This window comes from Schistocerca gregaria, chromosome 4 (genome assembly GCF_023897955.1).
Source record: "Schistocerca gregaria isolate iqSchGreg1 chromosome 4, iqSchGreg1.2, whole genome shotgun sequence".
NCBI classification, from domain to species: domain Eukaryota; kingdom Metazoa; phylum Arthropoda; class Insecta; order Orthoptera; family Acrididae; genus Schistocerca; species Schistocerca gregaria.
The window spans coordinates 514,602,954-514,615,890 of record NC_064923.1 but is presented as its reverse complement, the minus strand read 5'-3'; the positions used below and the strand labels follow the sequence as shown (position 1 = coordinate 514,615,890).

Below are 12,937 nucleotides of genomic sequence, written 5' to 3'. Positions count from 1 at the left end.
ACAGTGTAAAAGCCGTCTTCTGACTACTGCTGAAGATGAGAGTGTGGCTCTGCGAAAGACCCATTAAACTGAACCTACCTGGAATCTACAGCATCATCTGTGAATGTGGCCAACACCACACTGGTCAAACACAGTGCTGTATTACAAAATGCTGTGAGAAGCACATCAGATATTTGTGATTGGGGCATGTAGAGAAATCAGCAATAGCAGACCATGGAAACAAAGAAGACTACATTTTTGGCCTTGAGAACATCAAGGTGCTACACCAAGCAACTGGCTATTGGGGCTGCATTATGAAGGAATACACTGAAATACAGATTCATGAGAAACTGGTCAAAAGGGATGAAGGATACTACCTGAGTGTGGCACAGAACCTTGCACTAGCGGCAGTACGACAAGAGATCACCCAGCACCATCCCCCTCCCCCATCATAAGATATGGCAGGAATACTCAGTGAGACACACTGGCTACCCTCAGCACTGCAACCTCCCCCTCTGCCTCACCACCCACACAGTACGCAGTACCCAGTGCTGTAAGTTGAGGGGGGGGGGGGGGGAGGGGGGGGCTACATCTGCAATATCTTGACATTTTGCCAGAACAGGTCATGATGAGTATGACACACTTCGAAACATATTGGTATTTAGCATTGCCACCCAGCTTGAAACATGACAGCTTTCATCAACATGACCTTTCAATTTTTAGATATTGTTTTAGTGTCCCAAAACTCCAAACACGGTGTTAGTACCAGTATTTGAGTGAATTAAGTGTGTTTTCTCCCATCATGTATATCCTGCATCATCTAGCAAAGCACTTCTGCTAATGCCTGCAGAATGGGCAGCACAGTGAGTATGAGGACCGACCCCTGGAAACAGCCACAATTGGCTGATGTCCTGCCCCTACCACTCAATCACTGAAATGTCAATCACAAAGTTTTTTTTAAATTGAAATAATGTACAGACAGTATGGAAAGTTCTGGCAGAATATAAAAAATGTAGGAGTTACGTAAACAACTTACTGAACAGTAGAAGTGTTGAGTCTTTGACAGGTACACACAAAGGAATGAAAACCTCATTAGCTTTTGGAAGAATACTCTCTTGGAAGTTTTCACTCGTCTTTATTTGCCTGTCAATGTCTCAATGCTTCTATTCAGTGACTTCTTTCCTTTAGTTCTAAGTTATTTATGAAATGTAGTTGAGGTTAGTGGAGGATATTTTAGGACTTGGTAGCTCATTTCTTAATCTTTTGTTCTCAAAAGATAGAGGCCTAAAGACAATGGCGGTCTGTGCTAAATCTAAAACTTTTTTTTATTACTTCTTAATAACAAAACAAGGGCAAGAGCCAATAACATGATGTGCTTAGGATTTCATAGCATTAACATTACATTTATCGTTTTCCATTGATCTGTTGGAGAGGGGTCTCTGGGATGTGGATTCCCCTCCCCCCCCCCTCCCAGATACATGGATAATGTACAATTCTAATGCAGACCGAGTTATGAGCTGTAATCCTTGTGAAGATCTTCATCGATGGAGGAGATGGCCATCAGGAAGTTCTTTTATTCACTCTGAAACCGATCTTTATCACTTGCAAGACCTTTGATATGCTCTAGAAAGTTATTGAATGTATGAGTACACATGTATTTGGCTCCTTTTTGTACTAATGTTAAGCTTTTATAGTCCTTATACAGATTGTTTTAATTTCTGGTATTATAATCATGTTTTGCACTATTTTGTGTAAAAAGAGACATGTTGGAAATGACAAAGGACATCAACGAATATATGTACTGAAAAGTAGTAGTTAGAATACCAAGTTTCCTAAAGAGGTCTCTGCATGATGATCTAGGACTGACACCAGATATAATTCTAATGACTTGTTTCTGAATTTTGAAAATGTTCTCTTTGTGAGTTTCCCCAAAAGATGATTCCATGACTCATTAGTGAATGGAAGTAGGCCGAATAAACTAACTTCTTCATTTTTAAATCACCTATTTCCACTATCATGCATACTGCAAATGTAGCTGAACTAAGGTGTTTCATTAAGCCTAGAGAGTGAGTTTTCCAATTTAGGTTGTGGTCAATTCGTAGCACTAAAAATTGTACACTGTCTACAGCTTTAATTTCATTGTTTGAATACAATATACTTATAGGGTCAGGTGTTCTTTGTTAGGTACTAAACTGTATGTACTGGGTCTTGTCAAAATTCAGTGACAACCCATTTGCTCTGAACCACCCACTGATACTTACAAATATTTCATTAGGCCCCATTGCTCAATGAGATCACAGGTACCGTGTTTTTATATCAATACTTGTATCCTCTGCAAATAGGACAAAATTTGCATTTTGTGGTATTGCATATGGAAGGTCATTAATATATAATAAGAACAACATGGGACCTAAAATAGACCCCGGGGCACCCCTTGTCTGATGGTTTCATATTTTGAATGACTATTGTTATGTGGTAAGCCTGATACAGGCACACACTGTTTTCTATTAAAAAGATAGGAGAGCCTGCTACTTCTGTTATCCCATAATATTTTAACTTTTGTATAAGGTCATCATGCTTAAAACAATCAAAAGCTTTAGCCAGGTCACAGAATATTCCAAGTGGTAATAACTTTTGATTTATTGGCTCTAATATATTATCTGTAAAAGTGAATATAGCTTGATCAGTTGACAATCCTTTCCGAAATCCAAACTGATTGCGAATGGGAATATTTTTCTGTACTAAGTGTTTATAAAGTCTATTGTACATAACCCTTTCACCCACTTTTGAAAATATTGCCAATAATGAAATGGGACGGAACTTTCCAGTGATGATTTGTCTCCTTTTTGTGTGAAATGGTTTGGCAATAGCATATTTAAGCCTATCTGGAAAAGTACCACTGTGGCGGGATTCATTACATAAGTAACTCAGAATGTCACAAAGTTCAAAGGAGCAATGTTTAATTATGGTAGTACTTGTTTCATCATAACCACTGGAACATTTGTTCTTAAGAGAGCTAGAAATCTCCTTCGGTGAGGAGGAATATAGTTGACTTTTGTCAAACTTCTGCAGAAATGCATTTTTTAAATATTTTAAGCTGTCTTCTGAGGAACTATGCAAAACTAACTTGTCTGCTACTGAAAGCAAAAAGTTGTTGAAAGTGTCTGTAATTGTGGAGGTATCTCTAGTAAACTCATTATTTATATTTAACATAATTTCCTCATTTGCCTGATTAGTTTTTCCTGTTTCATTTTTTACTATGTTCCATATAGTTTTTATCTTGTTATTAGAGTCATTTATTTTTTGTTGAAAATAAATTAGATTAGATTACATTAATACTAGTTCCATGGATCATGAATATGATATTTCGTAATGATGTGGAACGAGTCAAATTTTCCAATACATGACATAATTAAGTTAATTTAACAACATACTTAAGTTAATGTAACAACTTTTTTATTTTTTTATAATGTTTTTGTTTTTTTCTTAATTTATATCTAAAAATTCCTCTTTGGAGCAGAAGGAGTTGTCATTCAGAAATTCTTTTAATTCCTTCTTAAATACTTGTTGGTTATCTGTCAGACTTTTGATACTATTTGGTAAGTGACCAAAGACTTTAGTGGCAGTATAATTCACCCCTTTCTGTGCCAAAGTTAGATTTGATCTTGAATAGTGAAGATCATTCTTTCTCCTAGTATTGTAGTTATGCACACTGCTATTACTTTTGAATTGGGTTTGGTTGTTAATAACAAATTTCATAAGAGAGTATATATACTGAGAAGCTACTGTGAATATCCCTAGATCCTTAAATAAATGTCTGCAGGATGATCTTGGGTGGACTCCAGCTATTATTCTGATTACATGCTTTTGTGCAATAAATACTTTATTCTTCAGTGATGAATTACCCCAAAACATGATGCCATATGAAAGCAATGAGTGAAAATAGGCGTAGTAAGCTAATTTACTAAGATGTTTATCACCAAAATTTGCAACGACCCTTATTGCATAAGTAGCTGAACTCAAATGTTTCAGCAGATCATAAATGTGTTTCTTCCAATTTAATCTCTCATCAATGGACACACCTAAAAATTTGGAATATTCTACCTTAGCTATATGCTTCTGATTAAGGTCTATATTTATTAATTGCATCATACCATTCACTGTACAGAACTGTATGTACTGTGTCTTCTCAAAATTCAAAGTCCGTTTACAAGGAACCACTTACTAGTAATTTTCTGAAAGACAGTATTGACAATTTCATCAGTTAATTCTTGTTTGTAAGGTGTGATTACTATACTTGTATCATCAGCAAAGAGAACTAACTTTGCCTCTTCATGAATATAGAATGGCAAGTCATTAAAATATATATATATATATATTAAGAATAACAAAGGACCCAAGACTGACCCTTGTGGAACCCCATTCTTGATAGTTCCCCAGTTTGAGGAACTATCTGATCTTTGCATATTATGAGAACTGCTTATTTCAACTTTCCGCACTCTTCCAGTTAGGTACAAATTAAACCATTTGTGCACTGTCCCACTCATGCCACAATACTTGAGCTTGTCTAGCAGGATTTCATGATTTACACAATCAAAAGCCTTTGAGAGACCACAAAAAATCCCAATGGGTGGTGTTTGGTTATTTAGATCATTCAAAATTTGATTGGTGAAAGCATATATGGCATTTTCTGTTGAAAAACCTTTCTGGAAACCAAACACATTTTGTTAGTACTTCATTTTTAGATATGTGAAGCTACTCTTGAATACATCACTTTCTCAAAATTTTTGGATAAAGCTGTTAGAAGGGAGATTGGACGGTAATTGTTGACATCAGATCTATCACCCTTTTTATGCAAAGGTATAACAATAGCATATTTCAGTCTATCAGGGAAAATACCCTGTTCCAGATAGCTATTACACAGGTGGCTGAGAATCTTACTTATCTGTTGAGAACAAGTTTTTAGTATTTTGCTGGAAACGCCATCAATTCCATACATTTTGAAGTTCTGATTACTTTGTTTAGAATTTTACAATATAATTTATAATGTGATTTAGCTCTGTAGTCATTGTTTTCTCTTGATATTAAGTACAGTCTTCTTTTTGTTTTGCAAGATAATTTTGTTTCATTTGTAATCCAAAGTTTTGAAACATTTAATCTATTTGCTTTTATTACTTTCTTAAGGCAACATTTAATCTATTTGCTTTGATTACTTTCTTAGGGCAGCAGTTTTCAATGTGACCTATGACCGTTTTAGAGAAATGGTTATATTTTTCATTTATCCCGAGTGAGTTGTATACATCTTTCCCGTATGTATTCCTCAAACAGTTTTTTATACCTTCAATTCCTGTTTCATTTATCATATGTATAGTTTCCCACTTCATTTTATTAGTTGAATCAGACCTCACTATATTAAATGTAAGCAACTGGCCACCTTGATCTGAAAGGTCATTAAATATTGGATTTATACTAGGATTTGCTAGTGTGGTAGTATCTATGAAAATGTTATCAATGTCAGTGCTGCTGGGACCCATAACCCTGGTTGGGAACTGTACTAAGGGAATGAGATTATAAGAAGTGGTAAGAGGCTCCAGTATGGATCTTGAGTATCTATCCTCCAGAAAATTTAAATTAAAATCTCCACTTAGTATGAGTTCATTATTTTTAGAAGTTACGAAATTTAACACTGCATCAATATGTTTAGTGATTAGCTGGAAATTACCAATTGGAGCACTGTATATTGTTACTATAATTATTTTTCTTTTGTGTGTTTCTACTTGTGTGGCACATGCTTCAAAATGCTGATCACTACAGTATTTAAGAATGTCAATGTTTTTACAATTGCAACCCTTTCTAATGTAAGTGGCAATGCCTCCTTTCTCCATCTCTTTTCTACAATACTTTGAAGCTGACATATATACTTCCATATTAAGCATTTCAATTTCACTACCTGAATGATGTTCAGAAATACAATTAATATCAACAGGATTTGTAGACTGTAGCTCATCTAAACAGATATGAAATTCATTAATTTTGAATTTTACACCTCTGATATTTTGATGTAGTAAATTTACTGTTACTTTTTTTGTCTTCACAAATATTATGCTTAACATTCTCAGTTGCATCTTGTTTCAATATTGAATATGTAGATAATGAGCTTAACCTAAAAAAGAACTACTTCCATGAGTTGCAGTGTCCCCCATTAAAGAATTTGATAGTGTCCAAAATTAAAAAGACAAACCGCTTTTTCCCGATGCCATATCTAATTTACGGTATAATCACACAAAATGTCAACAATGTCCATACAATTGTGTTCTGTACGGAAGATGGCATTCTGATAAATGGACAACCACGTCAACGATAACGTCAGGGCACCCATCAAATGAGGTAGTGTTTGCTCGATAGTCCGACATCCACAATCGCTGTGTACACAGTCACAGATGGTGCAATATGGCACAAAGAAGACACCTACCACACACTCTGTGCAAGAGGGCCATAAGAAGAATGGTTGCAGGACAGTTGCAAACTGATGTGGCCCGAAGGCTTATTGCAATACTCGACCTCATAGATGGTTGATGTTTTCTTGGATACTGCACATATGGCATGAGCTGTTCGCTCTCCCAATTTGAATCCCATAGAGAACGTCTGGGATGCGCTAGGGAGACAGGTTGCATAATGTCAGAATCCACCAATCACTCTCCAAGACTTGAAAGCAGCTCTGCAGGAAGAATGGACATTATTGCCTCAACATGAGACTGATGACATCACTCATAGCACGTCCCATCGCTGTCATGCCTGTACTGCAACTAGACATGGTAACACCCTATGCTGAGCACATTAACCAGTTGTCGGAATGTGCGCTCAAATCCGTTAAGTTGGAAAAAAAAACTAAGAACTTTTTTCTCTACTGATAAGCATGTTGCAGTTGTTTAAATTCTGTGTTCTTTACATTGTTTCTACTTTACTACTGTGCGTTGACATTGTTTTGTGGCAAAATAAATGTAACTTTACAAAATTTCTGTCTGTTGCTTGAATTTTGGACACCAGTGTATTTTCGAGGTTAGAAAGAAAAGAATGCAAGCTCAGAATTGAATATATTGACACTGAGGTCATTACATAAAGAGAATATGTTATTTTAGACCAGCCAGGGTAGGAAACTTGTGAAGGGATTAGATAATTTGGCAGAAACCTTACAAAGGTATCTGAACTCACTTCTCTTCACTATGGATTTTTGAATCATTATAAACATCACAACATTTGCTGATGGGTGGAAGGTTATTGGTGGTGGTGTTGGGAATACATGAATAAACATTTTCCAGCATACATAGTGGCGCACAAGATATGATGTGCAGAATTCATTAGACGCTATGGAATATACATGTTCAGTGTTTGTTGATGGGGCAACGTAAGATAATTTGGTAGTCAAATGTAATAATATGTGTTGTACGAATAAAACATAAGTTTATTTTGTCCCTTAAATAGTTGTTACCTGTCATTTAGCTGTGTTAATCTGCATAAACTACAACATGTTATGGGTCCAGGTACTGGATTAAAGCGGAATAACAAGCTTTAAGGTGACGTGTATTTGCGCAAAAGGTGCACGGAAGTTTGTATAAACTTGGATTGTGTACGCTATACGAAGAAGAAAATAACTGTACATTGAGTACAACACAGAAACCGCAAATAGAGAAGCTTGTAGGGCGTGAAAATTACGTGACCCGGAAATTTGCCATTGAAGTGTATTTGCATATGGATGACTTATGGGATGTCATAAATGGTAAATTGGCACCTACGGAATCACGTTTTGCTACTAAGGATCGGAAGTTAATATAGAAAAGGCTATGTCAGCAAAGGAGGTATGGGACAAACTGAAAAACGCATTTGAAGATGGTGGTTTAACCAGAAAAGTAGGATTACTTTGTGAGCTGATAACCACAAGTGTAAAAGTGTGGATGAATATGTGAATAAAATAATTTCAAACTCCAATCGTCTGAGGAATATTGGTTTTGAAATTGCGGACGAATGGATTGGAACTTTATTGTTAGCTGGACTACCAGAGAAGTCTTCGCCAATGATTATGGGTTTGGAAAGTTCGAGAATATCCATTACAGCGGATATTGTTAAAGTAAAGATTCTACAGGAGGTGAAGAATGAACCAGATTCTAATGCCTCAAGAAAAGAAACAGTGTCAGCTTTACACTCTAAGTACAAGAAGAAGAAGCCAATAAGATGTTTCAGATGCCAGGAAATTGGACATATTGCTTTAAAGTGTAATGAAAAGTTAAATATAAAAGAAAAGAAGCATGTTAATTCTAGTAGTCCTGAGAGAAAGACTATCGATAAAGGTAAGGCATTTTCTGTTTTTACTCTTTTAATGAAGCGAGTTACGCAGAATGGGTGCTAGATTCAGGGGCATCTGTGCACATTACCAAAGCTCCATCAGGTTTGTATGATGTTCAGTCAAGGACAGACATTGGAATTTCTACAGTTGACAGATCTAAGTTAAGGTGTGAACTCGCAGGAAAAGTGGATTTTAATTTGCTTGTGAATGGGGAAAAGGAAATTGTTACTGCTCATGATGTACATTATGTAAAGAATATTGCAACTAAATTGTTGTCAGTAAGCGAAGTAGTAAAGAAGGGTAACAAAGTTATCTTTGATATAGAGGGAGCCAAAGTGATAAACTCTTGTGGTGATATTGTAGCTACTGCAAGTAATGTAATAGGTATTTACAATGTGAACACAGTTCAAAATAATGCTGAAACAGGAAATCACTCTGTTTATGCTGCAAAAGGTTTCTTGTGGCAAAGGAGACTTGGACATCTGAATAGGAAAAGTATGACTTTACTGGACAATATGGCAACTAGGATGGAAAATTATGGAATGAATAATGTTCAATGTGAGTTTGCAAGGGAAGCAGGCTAGATTGCCGTTTAAATCGAGTCAGAGCAGACCTACCGAAGTCTTGCAACTCATACATTCAGATCTTTGTGGACCTATGGAGAATGAATCCTTAGGAGGTAGCTTCTATTTCCTGACATTCATAGACGATTTTTCTACATACATGCATGTTTATTTTATAAGTAGCAAGGATCAAGTGAATGATGTATCTGTTGTTTATTGCAAAATAATGAAATATGTGCTGCCCAAACAAGACAGACTGGGAAGAAAATTAAAATTATTAGATCAGACAATGGATCAGAATATGTAAACAGACGGTTAAAGGAACAGTTGAATGGAATGGGTATTAGACATCAGACTACCATTCGCTACAGTCCTCCTCAGAATGGAGTTGCAGAACGAGCCAACAGAACCATTGTAGAAAAGGCAAGAAGTATGTTAAGTGATGCGCAGCTACCTAAGTGTTTTTGGGCAGAGGCTGTGTCAACATCAGTGTATTTAATTAACAGATCACCTACCAAAGCTGTGAAACACAAGACACCTTATGAAGTATGGACTGGGAAGAAACTGGATCTAAAGCACTTAAAAGTCTTTGGATGTGAAGCCCTGGTTCAGATTCCAAAACCATTAAGAGGAAAGTTGGAAGCAAAATCTCAAAAATATATTTTTGTTGGCTACTGTGAGGATTCAAAAGGCTACAGATTTTATAATCCTGTGAATAAGAAGACAATACGTAGTAGAGATGTAGTATTTTTGGAGGATTATAGACCTAAAATAAAGAAAAGTAGTCAAAATGACACAGTAATGCAGTCAAGCATAATGTGTGATAGTGCTGAAACAGAGATGGAAGCTGAAACAGAAGAAGAGGATAATAAAGAGGAAGCTGATGTGCCCCTGAGAATCAAATTGAGGAAGAAGATTCAACAGAGGAAGTCAGTTTAAGGCGGTCTTCACATTTAGTAAAACCAAAAGAATATCCAGATTATGAAATATATGCTGCCCAAACAATCAACAATGAACCAATCACAGCTGATGAAGTTTCATCAAGTTCAAATGCTCAAGATTGAGAAAAGGCTGTTGAAAAGGAGCTGCAATCTTTTGTGGATAATGATACATGTGAATGGGTTGGCATGCTTGAAAATAAAAAGCCACTGAGAACAAGATGAGTATAAGTATTAAAAATCCTGAAAGTGCAATACAAAAATTCAAAACCAGATTGGTAGTTAAAGGATATTCCCAGAAAGAAGTAATAGATTACAATGAAACTTTCTCGCCAGTGGTGAAGTATTCATCATTAAGATACCTTTTAGCTCTGGCAGTAAAGGAAGACTTATTAATTCATCAAATGGATGTGAAAACAGCCTACCTGAATGGAAGACTGGAAAAGGAAACGTGTGATTTCACCTGATGAAATTAAGCGACCTTATAAAGGGAAAAGGAGAATTTGGTGTTTGAAGAAAGGCATATATGGTTTAAAGCAAAGTGGCCATTACTGGAATAAATGTTTGCATAAAACTTTGATAAAACTAGGTATGTTACAGTCAAAGGCAGATCCCAGTTTATATAATAAAAGAAGTAATGAAGAAATTGCAATCATGGCCATATGGGTAGATGATTCTTTTATTTTAACCAATAGTGAAAGCCAGATGAAGTTTTTAAAGAACAGTTACGGTGAGAATTTAATATGCATGGTTTAAGGGAAATTAATCAATACTTAGGCACGAAGATTCTAAGAAGTGCCAACACAGGAGAATTATGGATTGTTCAATCTCTGTAAACAAGAAAGATCTTAGAAAAGTTCAATATGAAAAATTGTAAACCTGTTCCTACTTCTATGAAAAACAATGCTAAACTGCTAATAACTGATGATGACAAGAAATGTAAGGAAAGTGTACCCTATTTGGAAGCTGTAGGAAGTCTACTGTACTTAGCACAGTCTTCCAGACCAGACATTGCGTTTGCCACAAATGCAGAAAGCAAGTTTTGCAGTGATCTGAAAGAAAAGCACTGGATGGCAGTCAATAGAATATTCAGATATTTAAATGGAACTGCTGATTATAAGTTAAAATATTCTGAAACTGGAAATGCAAATTTAGAAGGATACAGTGATGCAGACTGGGGAAATGAGTTGGAAAGAAGATACTCCATCACTGCAAGTTCTTTTAGACTCATGGGAAGATTGATATCACGGTCTTGTAAGAGACAAAGAACTGTTGCTTTGAGTACTGTAGAAGCTAAATATATGGCCTTGTCCTCCACTATCCAAGAAGCTCTTTGGATCCGTACACTGATGAGTGAAACAGAATCTCCTCCAACATTAAAGCCAACTGTGATATTTTGTGACAATATGGGAGCTATTAAACTTGCAAAAAATAATGTCACCAGTGTAAGATCCAAACGTATTGACATAAGGCATCACTATATAAGACATCATGTGGAAGAGGGGAATATAATCCTCAGTTATCTATGCACAGAAGAAATATTATCTTATCTTTTAACCAAACCTTTCAGTAAGGACAAATTTCAGAATCTGGTGAAACATTATGGTTTAACCTGGGATGTATAGTGTTGAGTATCTGAAAAACATTCGTTCAACAGGGAGTGTTGGGTATATGTAAAGAAACATTTTCCAGCGTGTATAGTGGTGCACAAGATACGATGTGCAGAGTGCATTAGACTCTATGGAATATATATGTCCCATGTTTGTTGATGGAGCAACATAATATAATTTGGTAGTCAAATGTATTAATGTGTGTTGGGTGAATAAAGCGTAAGTTTATTTTGTCCCTTAAATAGTTGTTACCTGTCATTTAGCTACATTAATCTGTATAAACTACAACAGGACAAATTTTGCACAGTGTCAGTCTTTATGGAGAGGAGTTCATCTACTATAATTACTTTAAATACACTACTAACACTACTTTTCTCATAACTACAATGGTTAACAAACAAATTATGATTATGTAATAGACAGGACAACTTTTTACCATGATCAAATGGTTTGTTAATCTCAAGTAGAAGCCCAAAAATTTTATTAGGGTAATAACCATCCTTTAATTCACATACAGTATTCAAATGCAACATTTTACATTCCTCTGAAAAATAGTTTTCCCCCTCTGTTATACGTCTCCGTGCAAAAATTAAAGAGCACATTCTTTACTATAGAAATACTGAAATCTCAAGAAGCCCACTGTTAACACTCATACAGAAGTGAATGTATAGTAAAACGTTAGCAACAGGCAGTCGTTTTTCTATAATCTCACAGGTACGTGCAAAGAGAAAAATTAATTACGAAAATAATAAATAAATAAATAATGCTCGTAAAATATAATCTTGCCGGAATTTTCTTCCACTGTCAAGAGTTGTATGAGTCACATGTAACTATTCGCTAGAGATTCAACACATCCTATTGACATCGCAGATTACACTACCACACACTACACACTGATGATACGTAATGCCCTCCTATCGAACGTAAGGATTAGGAAACGTGCTTCGCCGTTCATGAAGAGCAAGTCTTATTTCTGTTGAAAATCATAAAAGTTTCGTTGATGACATTCGTCCACAAAGTCTGTATTACGTTGAAACTACAGAAAGATACACTACCGCTAGTAAAATGGTATTTTATCACACACAGAAGCATAAAATAACGACTGTGCACAGCGGCAGGGCAGAGCAGGATTAATAAATATATTGTAAGTACGACTGACACATTAGTATTACATTTTTCTCTTTTGGTGAAGTGACTTTTGGGAAATGTTAATAAGTGAACACAACGGTACTGCAAAAGCAGGAGAAATGCGTAAAATTACCCATACCAATAAAATTAAGTCAGAAAAATTACATACCCAAACTCTAAAGTTAGACGAAGCGGCAAATTTGTATCTGCCATATTTTCACAATGATGACAACACAACGATAACAGAGTTGTACGTTGTTCCTCTAGGATTTTCCAAAACCTTCGTTTGAAAAAATATTTTTATTGACACATTAATGTTTCATATCAAATGTCAAGAAATGCACAAGTTACAAAGAAGTTTCTTCAATATAATCCTTC

At 35.7% G+C, this 12,937-nt stretch overlaps 1 protein-coding gene across 1 annotated transcript in view; it reads right to left on the bottom strand.

The window, feature by feature from the left end:
• The window catches only part of LOC126266909 (ubiquitin-related modifier 1), a 57,161-nt gene extending 44,349 nt beyond the window's left edge, over positions 1-12,812 (bottom strand). The window contains exon 1 of the mRNA XM_049971586.1: positions 12,729-12,812. Coding sequence (XP_049827543.1) covers positions 12,729-12,772 — 44 coding nt within the window. The 5' untranslated portion in view covers positions 12,773-12,812. The remainder of the gene's footprint in view (positions 1-12,728) is intronic.
• Positions 12,813-12,937: the final 125 nt, after the last annotated feature.